General features: G+C 46.0%; 1 protein-coding gene across 1 annotated transcript in view; it reads left to right on the plus strand.

The window, feature by feature from the left end:
* Window positions 1-15,629, plus strand: part of Kat14 (lysine acetyltransferase 14) — a 36,336-nt gene extending 20,707 nt beyond the window's left edge. The window contains exons 4-10 of the mRNA XM_032904328.1: window positions 548-729; window positions 2,173-2,589; window positions 2,681-3,243; window positions 8,784-8,920; window positions 10,522-10,697; window positions 12,045-12,235; window positions 14,589-15,629. Of these exons, the coding sequence (XP_032760219.1) occupies window positions 548-729; window positions 2,173-2,589; window positions 2,681-3,243; window positions 8,784-8,920; window positions 10,522-10,697; window positions 12,045-12,235; window positions 14,589-14,762 (1,840 nt within the window). The 3' untranslated portion in view covers window positions 14,763-15,629. The remainder of the gene's footprint in view (window positions 1-547; window positions 730-2,172; window positions 2,590-2,680; window positions 3,244-8,783; window positions 8,921-10,521; window positions 10,698-12,044; window positions 12,236-14,588) is intronic.
* The last annotated feature ends 3,829 nt before the right edge of the window (window positions 15,630-19,458 follow it).

The following is a 19,458-nucleotide window of genomic DNA, read 5'->3' on the forward strand; positions in this document are numbered from 1 at the left end:
CGTGTCCTCTGGGTGAGAGAGCTGTTCACTAGGACTAATGACTAACTGTCATCAGTGCTCAGGCTCACAGACAAGAAAGCACGCCAGCTTTCTCCCCTGTGGTGATGGATAATTACTTATTTTTAGTCTGTTTGTTTTGTTGGTTTTTGAGACAGGGTCTCTCTCTCTGTAGTACTTGGTGTCCCAGAACTCTGATATATAGACCAAGATGACCTTGAACTCCAAGATATTCCTGCCTCTGCAAGTGCTGAGATTAAATGCTTGTGCCATCACATCTGGCTGTGATAAGTGTTTTATGTTTGTACTTCATTAGCCACCCTATAAGGTAATTCTGTTACCCTGGTTTCTCAGATGAAGAAACTGAGGCAGTGGAAGGTGACAGCAGACCCCGGGGGCAGCAGGCCTGTGCTGCCGTGCTCTCTTTATTCCCCCAGTGCAGGCTCGACAGCACCTGGCAGCCAGGGATCAGTGAGAGTTTATGTCAAGTGTACTTCCTTTGCTGGATCAAATTGAAGTGTAAATAGCTTTTAAATTCTCTGCACTTTAGGAAAAAGACTTCGACGTGGTGGAGCACAGTAGCAGGTTGCCTCAGCGTGGGAAGTCCTGTTTATTTCCGTTCAGGTGCTCAGGAATTTGGAGAGCCTGGATGGTGGAAACTTGTTCATAACAGACCCCCAACAATGAGACCAGAGGGAGAGAAGCTGTCTGCCTCCACTTTGAAAGTGAAAGGTAAGTCATGAGAAATGCCAACCTGGGCTCCAGACTTTCCCCAGCTCCCACTAGCTGCCTCCGGAGCTGAGAAGCTGGACAGTTTCACAGACACAGGAGTTGGGGTGCTGGGGAGTCTTCCTGTATGTAAATACTATAGAAAACATTTTATCATTTCTTAATGAAGTCACTAGCTTTAGCATTTCCTTTGGTGGCTTCTCCCATCCCCCATTCTTTCTGTCGCCTGCCTGTCTTCACATGGTCTCTAGTCAAAGCTGCTCTGAAACTCACTTGTAGCACATGCTGGCCTTAGCTTTGAACCATCCTCTTGCCTCTGACTCCCAAGTGTTGGGATTGCAGGTATAAACTGTTACACAAAACAGAAGTTGTTTTTGGTCTGATTGCCTTTAAGCTTTTGATTGTGGAAATGTAAGCCCACTTGAAGGAGTAGACAGCAGTGTAAGCCGGGCCCCTCCCTCACGGCAGCATCCGTCATTCCAGTGTTGCCATTACATCTCGTGTCAATATCTTATCCTTAAACATTTTAGTATGTGTCTCTAGTATGTCCTTCTTGCTATTATGGGCTGGTGCTAACTCGCTGTTTCCCTCAAGCTGGCTTTGAACTCGAGGTTCTCAGTCTACTACTAGAATCATACACACCCAGCTAAAACTTTCTGAAAGACAGGTAAGGAAGGTTTTTGGTTGGGGCATTTGTTGAACATTTCTGTGTATTGAACATGATACCAAAAGTATGTTATGAGAGAAATAGTTAATATTTAAAAAAAGTTATGCCATTAAGAGCGATTGAGGCTTCTGCAGAAGACCCAGGTCCATTTCTCAGTACCTACATCAAGGTGGCTCACAACTACCTGTATCTGGCTCCAGAAAATGTGGTGCCTCTAACTTCAGTTTCTTTCAAAACCTATTTTTAATGATGGTTCTTAAACACTTTAACCTCCCTGTAGCCCACCACCCACCAGATGTTGTGGAAAAGAAAGGATATGGGGACGTGGAGCTGTTAGAAAGGTTCTTTGAGGGGTTGGGGATTTAGCTCAGTGGTAGAGTGCTTGCCTAGCAAGCGCAAGGCCCTGGGTTCGGTCCCCAGCCCAAAAAAAAAGAAAAAAAAAAAAAAAAAAAAAAAAAAAGGTTCTTTGGAGTGACTCCTGTCTGTGTTGTCTGGAAATTGGCAGTTCAGTTCATAGGTCAGCAGCTCAGCAGCTTGTTCCTTCACGAACCTGCCTTAGCCTTTCACCTGTGTCCACTTCAGCTAAACGTTCCTCACCTGTTTGCCTCAGCAAAACACCAGCCAACTGACTTTCCAAAGAACCCTTAAGTTTCCACTTCAGGTGCCTTCTCTCACCTGTATTTTAAATGCCCAGAAACACATACATATGCATAAAAATAAAATGTATTTTTAAAAGGAACAGGTAACATAGAAATTAGATATTTATTCTTTCCTGGCAGCTTCAAAACCAACGCTGGAGCCCATCATTACCGTTGAAGGACTCAGAAAACGGGCAAGCCGGAATCCTGTGGAATCTGCCATGGAATTGAAAGAGAAGCGGTCTCGAACACAGGAAGCTAAAGACATCAGAAGAGCACAGAAAGAAGCAGCCGGCCTCCTTGACAGAAGCACCTCTTCTACCCCTGTCAAGTTCATAAGCCGAGGCCGGAGGCCGGATATGATTTTGGAGAAAGGAGAAGTGATTGACTTTTCATCCCTGAGCTCCTCGGACCGTACCCCCCTCACAAGCCCCTCTCCTTCTCCCTCTCTGGATTTCTCTGCCCCAGGGACACCAGCGTCACATTCTGCCACGCCTAGCTTGCTTTCTGAAGCAGACCTCATCCCAGACGTGATGCCACCCCAAGCTCTATTTCATGGTAAGCCTTGCTGTGTTTTCCGCCTGGGTGTGAGTTGTGCTCTGCCTTCCTTCTTTGCCGTGTCTTGACAACAGTCCTTTCTGCTTTGCAGATGATGATGAGCTGGAAGGAGATGGAGTTATAGACCCAGGGATGGAGTACATCCCACCCCCAGCTGGGTCAGCTTCTGGGCTGATTGGGAGCAGAAAGAAGGTCAGAGCTCCGGAGCAGATAAAACAGGAAGTCGACAGCGAGGAGGAGAAGCCAGACAGGATGGATGGAGATAGCGAAGACACAGATTCAAACACTTCTTTGCACACTAGAGCTCGAGAAAAGAGGAAGCCACCCCTGGAGAAGGACACGAAGCCCAAGGGGCCCAGGTATACGCCTGTGAGCATCTATGAGGAGAAGCTGCTGCTCAAGAGGCTGGAGGCATGCCCTGGTGCCGTGGCCATGACTCCAGAAGCCCGGAGGCTGAAACGGAAGCTGATCGTCCGGCAAGCAAAAAGGGACCGGGGCTTACCACTGTTTGACTTGGACGAGGTTGTGAACGCGGCACTTCTGTTAGTGGATGGGATTTATGGAGCCAAAGATGGAGGCGCTTCCCGGCTTCCGGCTGGACAAGCTACATACCGGACCACCTGCCAGGACTTCAGGATCCTTGACCGGTACCAGGTGATGTGGTGTGGAGTGGGGCCAGCAGCACCAGGCAGCAGATACTGTTTCCGTGTTTTTGTTATTGTGAGTGATTCGGGGAAAAGAAAGCAAGCAGATCTTCCTGTGCTCTTGTTCCAAAATTGTTCATCATTTAATGCCCCTTCATGTACGCGGGTTTCTTTCTCACTTGGCTCTTAAGGACTAGCCTAGTCATTTCTTGTCTCTCTTCTTTGAGAGTGTCTATATGAGGTCTGTTTCATGGTTTTGATTGACAGATTTGTTGAGGTCATGTAGTAGCCTAGACCCTATTGAGAGGAGCTGTGGGTGTGTAAGCATCTATGTCCTTAGGCCTCTTCATGAAGAAATACGGAGTCAGCATTACTCACAGGGTGAGTTCCACCAGTGCTCTGACAACATTAATTTCACTGGGGACTGCTAGGCTGCCCCACCAGCAGCAGTGACCTAGTTTTACTACACTTGCCCCTCATCTGCCTTAACCAATCAGATGGCTGTGAAGTGTAACCTTATCTCATTTACGTCTCTTTGATAGGGTTGAACATCTTGTGTTTCCTGTTTGTTTCTCTGTAAATTGGTTTATGAGAATCTTTGACACTTTCCTCTTGTCCTTTCTAGACTCTCTTGGGAATCTTGTCACATATCTGATTGCCAGTGACATGCCAAGCACCAGGCCTTTTCCTCTGGGTGTGCTTGGAGCTTGTGTGTGGGCCCTTTCTGGAGCTGTCTCCATTTCCTCTTCTGCTTCCTCTATCTTAGGAATCTGTTTTGAATGGCATCCCTCCTGTGTAAAAGTGCTGATAGTAGGTACCATGGGCTCTGTACACCACATAGTCTGGGCTGAACCAAGTCCCACCTGTGATGAAGCAGCTGTGGGAGTGAATGTCTGCGGCTGTGCCCACCCCAGTGAGATCCTTCACTAAAATGGGCAAGGGCTAGGCTTGGCCTTCAGGTATCCATCACCACAACTGCTCCTCTAGGTTCTGACCTAAGATGTGTTTTTCTCTACTGTTAGAGTTGTATTGTTGATGGCCCTTCCTTGCTCTCTTTCTCTTGTGTTGTTTATGTAAACTCCGATTTTTATTTATTTCTCCTTGTACCAACTTCTTGCTGGACTTCTTTCTTTAGCAGTTCCTCATAACATGGTCTCTTTTTTTTTTTTTTTTTTTTAGAAGGGGGGATTTTTAAAGTAAAGAGAGGGGGTGGGGGATTTAGCTCAGTGGTAGAGCGCAAAGGCCCTGGGTTTGGTCCCCAGCTCAAAAAAAAAAAAAAAAGAAAAGAAAAAAAAAAAATTATTTATTTTATTGTATATGAGTACACTGTAGCTGTCTTCAGACACACCAGAAGAGGGCATCAGATCCCATTACGGATGGTTGTGAGCCACCATGTGGTTGCTGGGAATTGAACTCAGGACCTTGGGAAGAGCAGTCAGTGCTCTTAACTACTGAGCCATCTCTCCAGCCCCAACATGGTCTCTTTTAACATTTATTTATTATTTATTTATTTGTGTGTGTGTGTGTGTGTGTGTGTGTGTGTGTGTGTGTGTGTGTATACCACAGGTCCACTCAAGTCCACGAGTTTAACTAGGGTCCCTGTTTTAGTTTCTTTACCTACTGCTGTGAGAAAACACCCTGACAAAAGTGGCTTAAGGGAGAAAGGGTTTCTCTTGACTCATGGTTCCATGTACAGTCCACCATAGAGAGGAAGTTGGAGCATCGAGAGTTTAAGGGAGCTAATGGGATGGAATCTTCTGTCAGGAACAATCAGCAGTGAGTTCATGCTGCTCAGGTCCTTTTCTGTCACCTAGCTAGGTAATGACCCCACCCACAGTGCACAGGTCTTCCCTCTTAGTTTCCGCCATCCGGTAGGATAACCCCAGCAGGCATTCCGCGGTGCCAGTGTCCCGGGTGCTCTAGACTAAGGCGGGTTGACAGTTAACAGTAAGCAGCACAGTGTCTTGCAGGAATGCAAAGGGTTACTTACAGGAGCATGGGCACTTGGTGGGCAGCTGTACCACTGGAGGGGAAAATCTCTTCATTAATGTTTATAAATCTGGGACAGAGGGCTGTGGGGATGACTCAGTGATTAAGAGCACTGGCTGCTGCTCTTCCAGAGAGCCTGAGTTGAATTCCCAGCAACCACATGGTGGCTCCCAACCATCTGTAATGGGATCTGATGCCCTCTTCAAGCATGCAGTTGTACACGCAGATAGAGCACTGTGACATAAAATAAATGAATAAATCTTTTTTTTAAAGGGTGTGTGCCACTATATATATTGGCTTGGCCAATAAGTAATTTTTAAACACCTTGGGTAGAGGAGTGACCTCATGAGCACCCTGTGTTAACTAACCATTTACCGTCTATAGCTTAGAGGAGGGGTGTGGCCTCGTGAGCCCTTCCCCACCCTGTGTGAACAGTTAGTGAGCCCAGTCTTGTTTAGGTTACCTCAGGTAATCATAGCTGCTGACGGCCCTAGAGGGCACTGGCCATGGCATGTCTGAAGAGTGGCATTCCACAACAGAGGTGTCTGGTATGCTGTGTCGTATTATCTAAGCTTCCTCGATCTGCAGTTTGGTGCTGACACTAATTAGAGTTGTAACTGCTTCACGTGTTTTCTGTCCCCATTCCTTCTGGTATTTCTGTCATTCTTTTCTAGTTTCCCACAACTTTTGGACATTCTGTCCCACTCATTCTTAGTCTTTGTTTCTCTGCCTTTTGGTTTGGAAATGTTTTATTGCAGATGCTCAAGCTTAGAATGACTCTTCTAAACTCTTTAGAAGGCTATTGATTAGTCTCTGTTGCATTAATTTACTTCTTCTTTCTTAGGACTCTCCAGCTCTTTCTAACCCACCGTCTGCCCTTGCACGCTTGCCCCTTAGAGCATATAACGTACCAGCTACAACTGTCGAGTGTCTTTCCCAGGTATCTCAGCATCCTGCTGCGAGTGTGCTCTGGAGCTTGCTCTGTCCCTCCAAGGGGAGAGCAGAAGCCTGGTCTAGCCATGGTGTCTCAGTGTTCTGTAAAGAGGCCCTGCTCTGTCACTTCCATTTTCTTTTTTCTGATCAGCTCAGGCAGCTACCCCTACCCATGCTCCCAGGCTTCCGTGCCACTCTCTATACCTCTAATACGCTTCTTGGGATGTGGAGTGCTCAGGTCACCATAGTAGTGCCTTTCCTCTGTCTCAAGAGTGCAGCAGACAGTCACCTACTCAGAGCAGCCCCTGAGAGGGGTGTAATGAGGCCTTTCTGGCCCCTTTGGTGCAGAGCCTGCTCTGTTCCCATTGCACTGTTAGCTTTAGCCAGCTTTTTCTTCCTAGGCTTTTCCTCATCCCACATTAGTGTCCGTGGTCTCACCAGGTTTGCACACCTAAAGAAGCACATATAATGCTGTCACACGTTACTTGACTTTGAAGCTGTTTTTTCTTCCCCACTTTGCGATTTAGTAAATGTAAATTAAATAGTTTGAGCCAGGCACTCTTCTAATGGGGCTGCCATGGTGAATCAATGCTAGGTAGGTTTCTGTACTCTGCAGCGGGCGTTCTCAAACAGGGGAGGGATGGGGTTGACTCACTGAGCTAAGATCCACCGGCTGAGGATGTCTGTGCGCGTGCACACACACGTACGTATGTGTGTGTGTCTGTGTGTGTCTATGTCTGTGGTGTGTGTGTGTGTGTGTGTGTGTGTGTGTCTGTGTGGTGTGTGTGTCTGTGTGGTGTGTGTGTGTGTCTGTCTGTGTCTGTGTGTGTCTGTGTGTGTGTGTGTGTGTGTGTGTGATGAAGGACTTCTGTGTTCCTGGGAATTAAAACCGTCCTCTGATAGAGGTAACCTTGCAAGAAGTGCTGACAAGGAAATGCCAGGAGGCAGAAAACTGGATGGAAGGCCAGACGCAGGCCCTGAGCATGAGAAGGACTGGGAACATCGTGATGACATAGCAGTGTGGTCCTAGGAAATGAGACCAGAGTGTAACAGGGTCAAGTCCTGCAAGTTCCCAGCAAGGCACAGATGAGGACTTTGAAATGTATTCTGTACATACAGTGGGAAACCATATAGGAATTGTGAACCAGGGGCCATGAGTTGATGTTTGCTTTTTAAATAGGGTCTTACTGTGTAGCCCTGACTTGCCTAGATCTCACATTGTAGACCAAGCTGGCCTTGAACTTACAGAGATTTGCCTGTTTCTGCCTCCCAAGTGCTAGGATTAAAGGTGTGTGCCACCATGCCCAGTTTATTTTTAAAAGAACTATGTGGCCTCTATGTGAAGACTGGATGGTGTGGGACAAGAGTGGGGCAATAGTGATGGCGGGCCAGGCTTGGTGGAAGGTGTTTTGAAGAGTAGACGTTGCAGAGGTAAGGGGATTCTACAGGGCTCACATGAGACTATTAAGGGGAAGAAATTGTTTTGTGGACTGATGGGTCTACAAATTATCTGACATGGGATTGAAAGCCATCCCCAAACATGGTGGCTTGACGTAGCAAGTACTAAATAAGTACTTGAACTTCTGCCTTGCCTCAGCTGAGTGGTTCTTTTACTTTGTGAGTGTAGGGGTCCTGTCTGTGTCCTGGCTCCATGGGGCCTGTGGTCATTCACTGGCCTAGTTGGAGCCACCTGGAAGCCCTGCGTGCATTGTTTATTGTGCATGTAGTAGAGGACTTGGACTTGAGGCTCCAGGCATTGCTTCTTCCACTCTGATTGGTCAACATTCTTTACAGCCATTATACCTTCAAGGGTGGGATGGGGATTGTTGCTAGTGGCTGTTTTTGGAAATTGCATGCAGCAGCTTTGAAGATTGCTTTGAAATTCACTTGAAGCCTTGGAACAATTTCAAAGGTGGTTTTTGAGGAGTTTGGTGTCCAGGCTAGAGAAGAAGTCTGAAAGCAAATTACAAAGGAAGAAACCTTGCTCTTTCAACAAGTTATTTTTCTAGGCTAAGAGCAAACTGACTCTAAAAGACAGCTCAGTTTCCAAGCTTCACCTTGGCCCCCCCCCTTTGTAAAGGTCTTTTCATCTTAGTTGGAGCTCTTTGCTGTTACAGCCCTAATTGCGGTGTTCTGTTGTTACATGACCTAGGGCCCCAAGTTAGCGTTCTCAGCAAAGAACAGCACACCACCAGTGTTGTCAGTACAGCTCTGGAGCTTCTAAAGCAAGCATGTGAAACCTGGAGTTCTGTCCTAATTCAGGCCCAACTATCTTTGCCTAGTCTCTGGTGGGTGGGGTCTCCTTCCTCTGTTGACAGGTTTTAGGGCTGGTAATCGATATCACTCCTATGTTTGCCAGATTTACTTGGTATAAAGAAGACACAGTCAAAAAGGGGAGAGGGGAGCATTGGGCCTGATGGTTATTAAGGTAACAGCATAAGGTGGCATAATAGTAAATAGTCCACCTATGTTAGCTTTTTTCCCCATATCTAGACCTGTGAAGTATTTGTCAAAACTTTACCTTTCCAGTTAGGTAGTCCAAAAGATTACTCCTGACACTCAGAAAGATCATTAGATGTAGAAGACAACCATTCTTGAGTTTTTATATAAACCATTTTCTTCCCACAGACTGCCTTACCAGCCAGGAAAGGATTCCGGCACCAGACCACCAGATTTTTGTATCGTCTGGTGGGATCAGAAGATCTGGCTGTGGACCAAAGTATTGTCAGCCCTTACACTTCTCGGATCTTGAAACCTTATATCAGGTAACCATGATGCCAAGGGTGTCAAGAGGAATGATTGTGGTGGTTTTCTTACCCAGCCTACAGGGGTAAATATGGCCTGACACTGAGCAGGTTCAGGCAAGAACAGATAGATGGTCCTTTGAAAGAGGTATAAAAAAGCAAGACTGAGATAACGTCTTACTATTATTGTTGTTGTTGTTGTTGTTGTTGTTATTATTATTATAGTTTTGGTTTTTTGAAATAGGGTCTTCGGTTCCAATATTTATAAGCTGTATGCCTAGATTGGGCAAATTCACCACTACACTTCTCTGTTCCCCAGCTAGGAGATCCCTTACTAACTGCGGCTTCTCTGGGCCATAAGGTTCTGCTCCAGGGTCTCATTTTCTACACAGCCCTGGCTGTCCTGAAACTCACTATGTAGACATGGCTGGCATTGAACTCACAGAAATCCACCTTCTGCCTCCCTAGAACTGGGATGAAAAATATGTGCCACCACACCTAGGTCTCATTCACTATCTCAATCATTGTTTTAATTTAAATACCACAATTACTTAATATATTTAATAGTCTGTAAACTGAAAAGCGAAAAAGGAAGTTGTCTCAGTTGAGCTGGTCTCTGAATTGAACACTGGGACAGTTTCTGTTTTCTGACTTTCTTTTCTTCATGGCACGTTTTGTTTTTGTGTGTGTGTGTGTGTGTGTGTGTGTGTACATGTTTGCAGGTGCACTCAATTGTAGAGAGCTGTGGTTGACTTTAGATATCTTGCATTATTACTCAGAACCTCTTATTAAATTTTATTAATTTTGAGACAAGGTGTCACTGTGTAACATTGGCTGGCCAAGATCTCAGTGTGTAGATCAGGATGGCCTTGAACTCAGAGTTCTTCCTGCTTCTGCCCCTTGAGTGCTGTGATTAAAGGCATCTGCTGCAACACCTGAATCACACCCTATTTTTTGATTTGAGAGTCTCTGAGTCAATCTGGAGTCCACTGTTTCAGCCTAGACTGGTGGCTGGCACGTCTGTTCCCCATGCACTGTTGCACCCTGCTTACATGGCTGTGAGGGGTTCAAGTCCTCACACCTGCAAGGCAAGCAATTTACTTACTCAGCTATCTCCCCAGCTCCATTGTCCTCTTCTTGGACAGTTTCTAAATGAATGTTGTCCAAGCAGTAAATGGAAGCCGAGCTCCACCATCAGCCTGATCCACCTTGCCTAGCTAGTGCTGGGTTTCTGGTCATTAACAGGTCAAACCTGTTAAAAGGTCATTTGCAAAGCTGCTGCAGCCTTTTCTCTTCATGCTCTCCTGCTGCCAGCATAGTTGGGCAGTCCCTCCTTTGGCCTCTGATCGTGTTAGAGAAACCTCCCTGTCTCGGGCACTTCTGAGCATATCTAAGTGATGTCTCTGTCTCTCACTTCACCTCATGCAGTCCCCAGTGGGTAGCAGAGAGGTCTGGCCTAATCCGTGTTCAGAGTGAACTCGTGCGGCATTAGAGCTGCATGCTAGCTGGCATATAAAGAAGTGACTTAGCATGCTCTCGAAAGCAGTGAGCTGTGCAAGAATGAGCCACAGTGACGAGTGTTTTTCCTGACTTGAATTTGTTTATTTTCGGTGATGCTGGAGGCGTGATTATGAGACAAAGCCACCCAAACTACAGCTGCTGTCCCAGATTCGCTCCCACCTGCACAAGAGTGACCCTCACTGGACACCTGAACCTGATGCACCTCTCGATTACTGCTATGTCCGACCAAATCACATCCCAACGATCAACTCCATGTGTCAGGAATTTTTCTGGCCTGGTATGTTTATGTTCCAAACCAGGCAGATTTTTCTGTATATAGTTTATTGACCCGGATGTTTTTAAATAGTGTCTGCCATGTGCTCCTAAGCTCTTTGCTCTTGACTTCATTTAGTCTGTCTTTGCTAACATAGAAATACTAAACCGTAAATGCCTCTCGCTTTCCTAAGTTCAAGAAGCCAGCAATTAAAGTAATCAACAGTGTTTTTGTTTGTTTTTCTTCCCTGTTTGTCTCTGCTTCCAGAATAAAAGATTCATCCTGTTTTGATTCTGCCTATGTTTAGATACCAGGTAATGTCTCTCCAAGATACACAGACTCATAGCTGGGCATGTGGACACTTTTGGCTTTGGCCTAATAGTTCTTTAAAGTTTTGCTGTTAGCTGTTAGAGAGTGTGAGGATACCCAAAAGGTGTTTTTAAGAAGCCAGTGTCGGGGTTACCTGTCATTTCATCAGCTATGGCCCAGGCTAGCAGTTAGCACTCTCATTGCTCTCTGTGGGCCTGCTTGGAAACCTGTGGGCACATGTACGTCACAGATCCTATCAGGATAAGGAACAGTGTGGTTCCTTCTCTGGGGGGTGCGGGGGGAGACCTGGCCTAAAAGTAGCATTCTGAGAGTATCTGCTACATCTGGCCTAATGTTAGATATTATCCACACATTATGCACACAATGATGTGTAAGTGGGATAAAGGAAATTCTATCAGCGAGCTCGTGAGATGGCACAGCAGATAAAAGTGTTTGCCGTGCAAACTTGCATCCTGAATTCCATCCCCAGATTCTACAGTAGAAGGAAAGAACAAATTCCCCACAGTTGTCCTTGGACCTACACACACACACACACACACACACACACACACACACACACCATGGCACATGTGTGGCAACACTCATATATCCTCACATACGCCACAACAATGATGATAAAGTTTGAAGGAAAAAGAGAGTGAGAGAGAAAATGGTATTGGCTCTCGGGGACCTTTACCCCTGCTCTGTCAGGGCTCAGTCTGTACTTTGCCATGAGACATTTAAAAATGTGCCAAGTCACACACATGGTAGACAAGGCTAAGTCAAAGCCAGGTGTGTCCATTCTGAACTGGAGGGCTCTCTGCTTCCCAACCTGTCCTGTCTCTCTGCTCTTAACATATGTACTTAGAAAAGACTATGCTAATTTTGATATTTTCTAAAATGCATTTTTTTGATCTGAATGTGTGGTATCTATGGTAATGGCTTTGCCTCCAGTTTGGGGATTTTTTTAGCATGCAGGTGTAACAATAAATACAGGCTGAACAGCTTTTGTTCATTAGTTCCAAAAGGCCTGAGGTCTGAGTGTCTGGTTCTTTTCTTTAGGCATTGACCTGTCTGAGTGTCTGCAGTATCCAGACTTCAGTGTCGTAGTCCTTTATAAAAAAGTCATTGTTGCCTTTGGCTTCATGGTTCCCGACGTGAAGTACAACGAAGCTTACATTTCATTTCTGCTTGTTCATCCCGAGTGGAGGAGAGCAGGGATTGCCACGTTCATGATCTATCATCTGATTCAGGCAAGTTCTCTCTGCTCATGATTTAACCCTAACTTAAGTGATGATGCTTTCAGGATTCCCTGAAAAACAGGAGGCATGAGGCTGAGCTGGCTTAGCCAACATATTCCAAGCAAAAGGAAGCCATTCTTCCCAGTCATGAGACTGTGGAAGCACATGGAGAAGACCTCCAGCCCCTAAAGTAAGATTTTATTCTTGGCTTCAGAGAAGCCCCTACGTGAGCATGAATCATAAAAGAAACCGCAACAATCACATGTGAGGCTGTGGAAGCACACGCTCTTGATACTGTCCTGCTCTGAGAGTAAGTCTCACGTGACTTTGGGGAGTGGCAATACTATCTGTTTATAAACCTCACAATTGAACCAGTGAGTAGTACATTAGGAATGATGATGAATGAATGAATGAATGAATGAATGAATGAATGAATACAATGGGTTTTTTTTTCTCCTGTAAGCAAAAGATTTTGTTCTTTAGGCAGGATGTTAACATGAAACTCAGGTTGGCATGGAACTTACTGTGTCACTGTCTTAGTCACTTTCTATTGCTGTGAGGACACAATGACCAAGGCAACTCATTTCTGTTTAACTGGGACGTACTTACAGTTTCAGAGGTTTAGTCCATTACCCTCCTGGCAGAGACCAGGGTGGCACACAGGCAAACATGGTGGCTGAGAGTTCTACATCCTGATCTGGTGTATCTGGCTGGAGTAGAGAGCCATTGGGCTTGGCTTGCAATTTTGAAACCTCAAAGGCCACCTTCAATGACACACTTCCTCCAGCAAGGCCATCTTTCTCTTCAAAGGCCACCTTCAATGACACACTTCCTCTAGCAAGGCCATCTTTCTCCCGCAGAGTGCTGTGCAGGTCTCTGGCGCTTGTGACCAGCAGGGTCTGGAGCAGGGTGGGTGGTAACTCAGAAGGCATCGTTGGTGCTTAGTGTGAGTCCTGGCATGGAGGATGCTCCTTGGTGACTCTGCTCAGTTCATCTTTACACTGAAGGTGCTTTGTACCCCAAAGGAACTGTAAGCCCAAGAGCCCACTTATGGGCTCTGTCTGTAGTACTGGTGATGGCCATGGTTAGATGTCTGTGTTGACTATCTACAACCCTGCTGTCACCCAGAGTCCTGTGTGCTCACACCATGCTGCTGTCCTCGGCATAAGAACGTGCCCTGTCTCAGATGTGTTGGGAACTAGAGAATGAGTGAAAACTAAAAGAAGGAAACTGTTTGTTGTCTGCTCCTGTGTGCCTTGCAGCAGGTGTCAGTTTTAAGGACTGACAACTGCAGCGGTCTGCTTCCTTCCTCATGAAACAAGTTCATACCTGTGTGGCTGATTGAAGAATCTAAACATGTCCTTATGGTCACAGAAAATCTCTGCTCTTTCTTTGTAAATAAAGAAGTCTCAGTTCTGGGAAATTAATTCTGTCAGATATAAAGGGACCTAAGGACTTATGGGTATAAGATATTCAGGCTTTATAATTAACAATTTAGTACTTTACTTAAAAGTTATGTAGGGAAGGAATTATTACAGGCTTTGGAGATGGTATATAACTGTCATCTCTACGGAAAATAGAAATGGCTCATTCTCCAGTTCTTCAAGGTTGTTATATTGTTGGTACTGATATGTCTGATATTTAAACTTAATTGAGCTACAAATACAGTAATGTTGAGGCTGGAGAAATGACTCCGTGAGAAAGAGCATTTCCACTGAACCCGATGGCCTGATTTAACCCTGGAGCCCATATGGCAGAAGTAAAAAATACTGACTTCCGGTAGTCCTCTTGTGCAGCATGGTGTGCATGAGCCCACACATGCTACCCTAGTCCACAATAATAAGTAAAATGTCATTGGAAAATTAAAACAGCTCTGGAGAGATGACTCGGCTGTTAAGAGTACTGACTGCCTTTGCAGAAGACCTAGGTTTGATTCCCAGCACCAACATGGTGGCTCACAACCATCTGTAACTCCAGTTCCAGGGGATCTAACACTTTCTGATCTCCCATGTGCATGGACATTCACTCATGCATATAGTGAATTAAATAAGTAAATAGTATAAATAAATAAATGTAATATAGTAAAGTATCCTTCTTTACTTCAGGCTTTTTGCTTCAGGGTAGAACCACCCCTCCAGAGCACATGAATCCCGTTAGATTTGGGGACACATAGCTCAGTGGCGGGTACTCCTGGATGTTCTGCTGTGCTAGGTGCTGCAGTGCTCTGGCTTCCAGCACTTGCTAGATGCTGCCGTGCCTCAGCCCCATCCCATCACCCCACTCGCTGCCTTCTGAAGAGTGTTTCATATGCTCCCTCTCTCTCTGGCCCTGCGGCTTCACCGTGTGTTCTTCCCCTCTTTGGCAGACGTGCATGGGCAAGGATGTGACTCTTCACGTCTCGGCGAGCAACCCTGCCATGCTGCTGTACCAGAAGTTTGGCTTCAAGACGGAGGAGTATGTTTTGGATTTTTATGATAAGTATTACCCACTGGAGAGTACAGAGTGTAAACATGCATTCTTCCTGAGGCTCCGACGCTGAGGTGAACTCGGTTCTTCCCGGCAAACAGCGGATGCTGTCAGAGAGTGGCCTCAGAAGTCGTGCAGGCCCTTCTCCTCGAAGTGGCCCTGGCCTCCTGTGAGTAATGGCCTCCACAGGGTCCAGCTGGGTGATGAAGCCATGCGCAGAGGTACAAGTGGCCGTTCTATCCAGAAACCATCCAGCAGGCCCTGCGTGGCCTTCCAGCAGTCTCTTGGACTCCACTGTGGACCAGAACCAAGTGACTCTGCCATTCTCTTTCCACACAATGGGCACAAAAGCGCTTCTGAGCTGAAGCATTTGAGAATGGGCCTGCTCGTCCTATGTTAGAGCTCAGGAAGTATGAAAGATGTTAAAGACTGCCAGGGCCCTCACTGTCCTGGGCCGAGAGGTTATGAGGTGTCAGGAATGACTCCAACCCTGTCTCAGCCTGTGCTGTGCTGTCATTGAACCCCACAGCATTCATGGGGCACTGAAGTCCTTTTGTCTCTTACTGACTTTCGTCCCGGTCAGGAAAAAGATACTCCGTGTCTATTTCCAGACTGCTGCTGCTTTACCTTATCTACCTGTCAGCACCCCTTGCAGGGACACTGACCTGGTACAAGAAGTTTACTCTTGGCATGGCCTGGAAAGTAGCCTGAGAGGAACGGTTGAGCTTGATACATTAGATGCCTCCCCAGGCCCTTCTCTTGCTCAGGACAGTCGCACCACAGAAGTGGAGGTGTGGAATGGCGCAGGCAAGCCTGGGTGCCCTGTCCACCCCATGAAGCTGCTTTCTGTGTTGCACATGTTGGAGTTGGACTACAGGTATCTAAGTGCATTCCAGAAGCATCAGATATCTCCAATAAAAATCCTTACCATACAACAACCTCACAGCCAGGGCTTTAGCCCAGTCATTTGCACTCAACTTGTCTTTAATTAGGAACAGTGGCTTCTTTCTTGCTTTGTGGATTCTGAGTTGGTTTGAGAATCTAGAAAGAGCTGAATGTTTTATAACACACTGGTATGCACGTTTAACACTACCCTGTGTAAGAGCATTTAGATCCTCTGTTATAAGCTCGACCTGCCTCTCTAATTGCTGTGTTGATGGGAGTGCTACTCTGTCATCTGGAACAGTAGTCAAGACTAACTGCGAATTCAGAGCAGCACCATCTAGAAAACGTGTCTTCCTGGTGTCTTTCTTCCTCCCAAGCACTTCTGCCTTTTAAAGGCCTCTGTTGATAATGGGCCATAAGCCTGTGTTAGTTACTTTTCTGATGCTCTGATAAGACACAATGACCAAGGCAACTTACAGAGTAGTTTATTTGGGGCTTACAGTTTTCAAGGGTTTACAATCCATGACCATCATGGTAAGGAGCATGGCGGCAGGCAGGCGGGCAGGCATGGCACTAGGACAGGAGTTGAGAGTTCTCATCTTGAGACAGAAACATGAAGCAGAGAGAACGCTAACATGGATGATGTGGGCTTTTGACATCTCTTAAAGCCCGCCCATAGTACTATACCTCCTCCAATAAGCCAACACCTTTTAATCCTTTCCAAACTGTTTTATTGTTTTTTTGTTTTTTGTTTTTTTTTTTTTTTGGTTCTTTTTTTCGGAGCTGGGGACCGAACCCAGGGCCTTGCGCTTCTTAGGCAAGCGCTCTACCACTGAGCTAAATCCCCAACCCCGCTTTCCAAACTGTTTTATGAACTGTTTTAAATATATGAGCCTATGGGGGCCACTCATTATTCAAAACACCATACATCTATGAAGTAAAATTGAGGAAGCCACATTTCCCAAACCTGGAAATCAGCTTCCAACTCTCAATGAATGTCAAGCACTGGTGTGACAGAGTGGCCAGAAGGACTTCTCCAGCTTCCTCGTGCTGAAGAAGGCTATAATTGCTTTAATTCTATTCCACATTTGTTTTAAGGTTCCTCCTTTCTTTTTTATACAGAGTAGCTTTATCTTTCCCGTTTTATATCTTTTAAGAGACTGATTTTTTTTTTTTAATGGGTATGAATGTTAAAAGTGCGTGCTGGTGTCATGTGTTTACAGTCAGAACCTGTCAGGTAGGTATCTCTGACAGTTACCTCACATTGATGCCTACTGTCTGTCTGTGTTAGGGTTCTCAGTAGGAAGAGAAGTGATAGGACAAATACACACACATGTGACAGAAACACTTGTCAGTTGAGATTACATATATGTATATATGTGGGGAGGATTTATTAGACTGGCTTACAGGATGTGAGTTATGTAGTCTGACAATGGCTATCTGATGATGTTTCGAAAGGGAGAATCTGGTGTTCAGTTCAGAAGGCTGGATGATTTTGTAGTCCCCATCTGACACTGGAGTCCTAGAGAATTCCTGAAGTGATGCCAGTCTGTACTGGCATCCTGAAGTTGTATTTAATATTGGCCACAACAACAGGATAGACAGTTTACCGCAGGAGCACCCCGTGGTCACCTCCAGGTATAGTCCAATCACAAGGTTAGCGACCACAGGTCTATTTCTCCTTATTTTGACACAGTCACATCTCCTCCCATCACGCTTAATTTACAAATGAAAACAATGACCAGGCCATAATTCTGCCTAACATGGTATCACAAACATATCACATATTTTTGGATGGCAAAGCCCTTTGAAGAATTCTTATTCTTTTAATTACTATATTGATTTATAATACTTAACCACTGATGCTAGCTCATTGTCACACTACATGACAATAGCACAAATATCTGCTTAATCTGTGTGTCTACACACACAGACACATTCTTAAAGACAAGACAATACTTGTCAGTTACAATCGATTTCCATAGTCTAGTTAATTGAATTTCGTACCTTAGGGACCTTATCTGTACATGAATCGATGATACCCACCTCGGAGATTTGTAGCAACAGGCGCCAGGTCAAGAAAAATCTTAAAACAGTTGGGGTGTGTGTAGCCCTGTGGAAGAAGACTTGGCTAGGGTGTGCAAGGATTGGGGGTGAAAAACCGAACACCAGAAATCAGAACTTCGTCTCAGAGCTTAGCAGACTGATGTCAAAAGCAGCACTCTTACTGACTGCACACGGAGAGAGGGCTGTGCTCAGAACTGCTCATGCCTTGGCTGAGCAGGGAGGCAGGGCTGCCCCCAGCACTGGGCCAGCCAAGCCAGCTGAGCTTTGCTTCTCGATCCATTCACTTTTCTTCATGCCTAGAACGTTTCTATTTATCACAGATAGTCTCGTCATGCCCACCTCCTCTTTGCCTGGATAAGTGAAGGAGGCCTCCATTGTGTACAGGTTTCCTGTGTGGAGAGGAGCCCTGCAAAAGCTGGAAAGGTTTGCTTTCTGTGAGCTGAAGAGGAAGATGGGAGTAACTCAGTGGAGAAGCTAGAGGGAGGCCTGTGTCTGCTTTCTAACCTCCGCTCCTGTGTAGTCCTTGGGCCTGTTCAAAATGACCCAGCAACTTACTTAGGGGTCCCATTAGTAGTAAGCACATGAGCTGTCTGGCCTTGCATTGCCACAGGGTCAGGACTGGGACAAGATGGAGCTTCCTTCTCAGGTTTCCTATGCTGCCTAGGTGGTCACTGGAGTGGGCCTTGAGGGTCAGATGGGTCCCTGAAGCTCTGATCACAGCCTCAAGTACATTGAATTTAATAGGGTTTAATACCACATGCTGTGGTAGCTTGGGAGACCACTGCACTGTAGCACAGGCTGTGGCTATCAAAAGGAAAAAGGGAAGTGACAGAGAATAGAGCAGAAGCAGCAAGGTCCCCATGCTGTGTTCTTCAGTTCAGGTAGCCAAAGGTGTTAGCCACACTGGGAGGTCTTAGCTCTCCCTAGTCCTGTTTGGGCCATCCAGGACCAAAGTTTTTCACTAAATACTCCTTTTCTCTGGCCCTCCACTCACTCCCAGTATGTTCTTAATGTCCATGCTCCCTAAAACATCACATTACATGATATTAAGAGATGGGTTTCTCAGAGATTGTGAGATCAGGAAGACACAGCAGAACATGGTGGTGCATGCCAGTAACCCCAAGGCCAGCCCAGGCCGAGACCCTGTCTCAAAAAAACAAAAAGCAGAGATGGGTTTTCCTCCCCACCCTGAGAGAAGACAGTGGATTGAAGCAGAGAAGTAAGCCCCCACCAGACAATACATCTCAAACACGAAGCTCCTACACATGTCTGTGGCTTCGTCACCCAGCCCAGCATCTGTCTTAAGTGTTCTAGGACACTTGCCGTTCTCCCTCGGGCAGCTCTGTCACGCTGCTGTGTCCGCCTCTAACTGCCTTCCTGCTATCTACCTTCAGCCCAGTGCCAGGCAGGTGCATTCATTTTTTTTTTAAGTGTGTATATACACAAGCGTACACATGTATACACGTACATGCACATGTGTACCCACATATGTATACACACACAGGCATCGCAGTTAACAAGTTTGTACTTGTTTTTTCACCGTGGATTGGGCTTTTTACTTCTGTATGGATTCCCGGAAGTGGAGTTCTTAGGTCAGAGCATGCGTATATTTTTATTGCTAGTTTCTAATGCTAGCAATCTTCCTTTGTAAACTGAGGAATGTGTCACATCATCTGAAAGCTGGGAAGGTGGAGGTAGTGCGGTCAGTAATTGTACAGCACAAGGACCCGAGTTCTAGCCCCACCACAGTGTAGTGAGCTGATGTAGTGGCGCACACTTGCAAGCCCACGCCTGGGGAGCAGAGACAGGACAGACAG

The sequence above is a fragment of the Rattus rattus genome, chromosome 5 (assembly GCF_011064425.1).
Source record: "Rattus rattus isolate New Zealand chromosome 5, Rrattus_CSIRO_v1, whole genome shotgun sequence".
Lineage (NCBI taxonomy): Eukaryota > Metazoa > Chordata > Mammalia > Rodentia > Muridae > Rattus > Rattus rattus.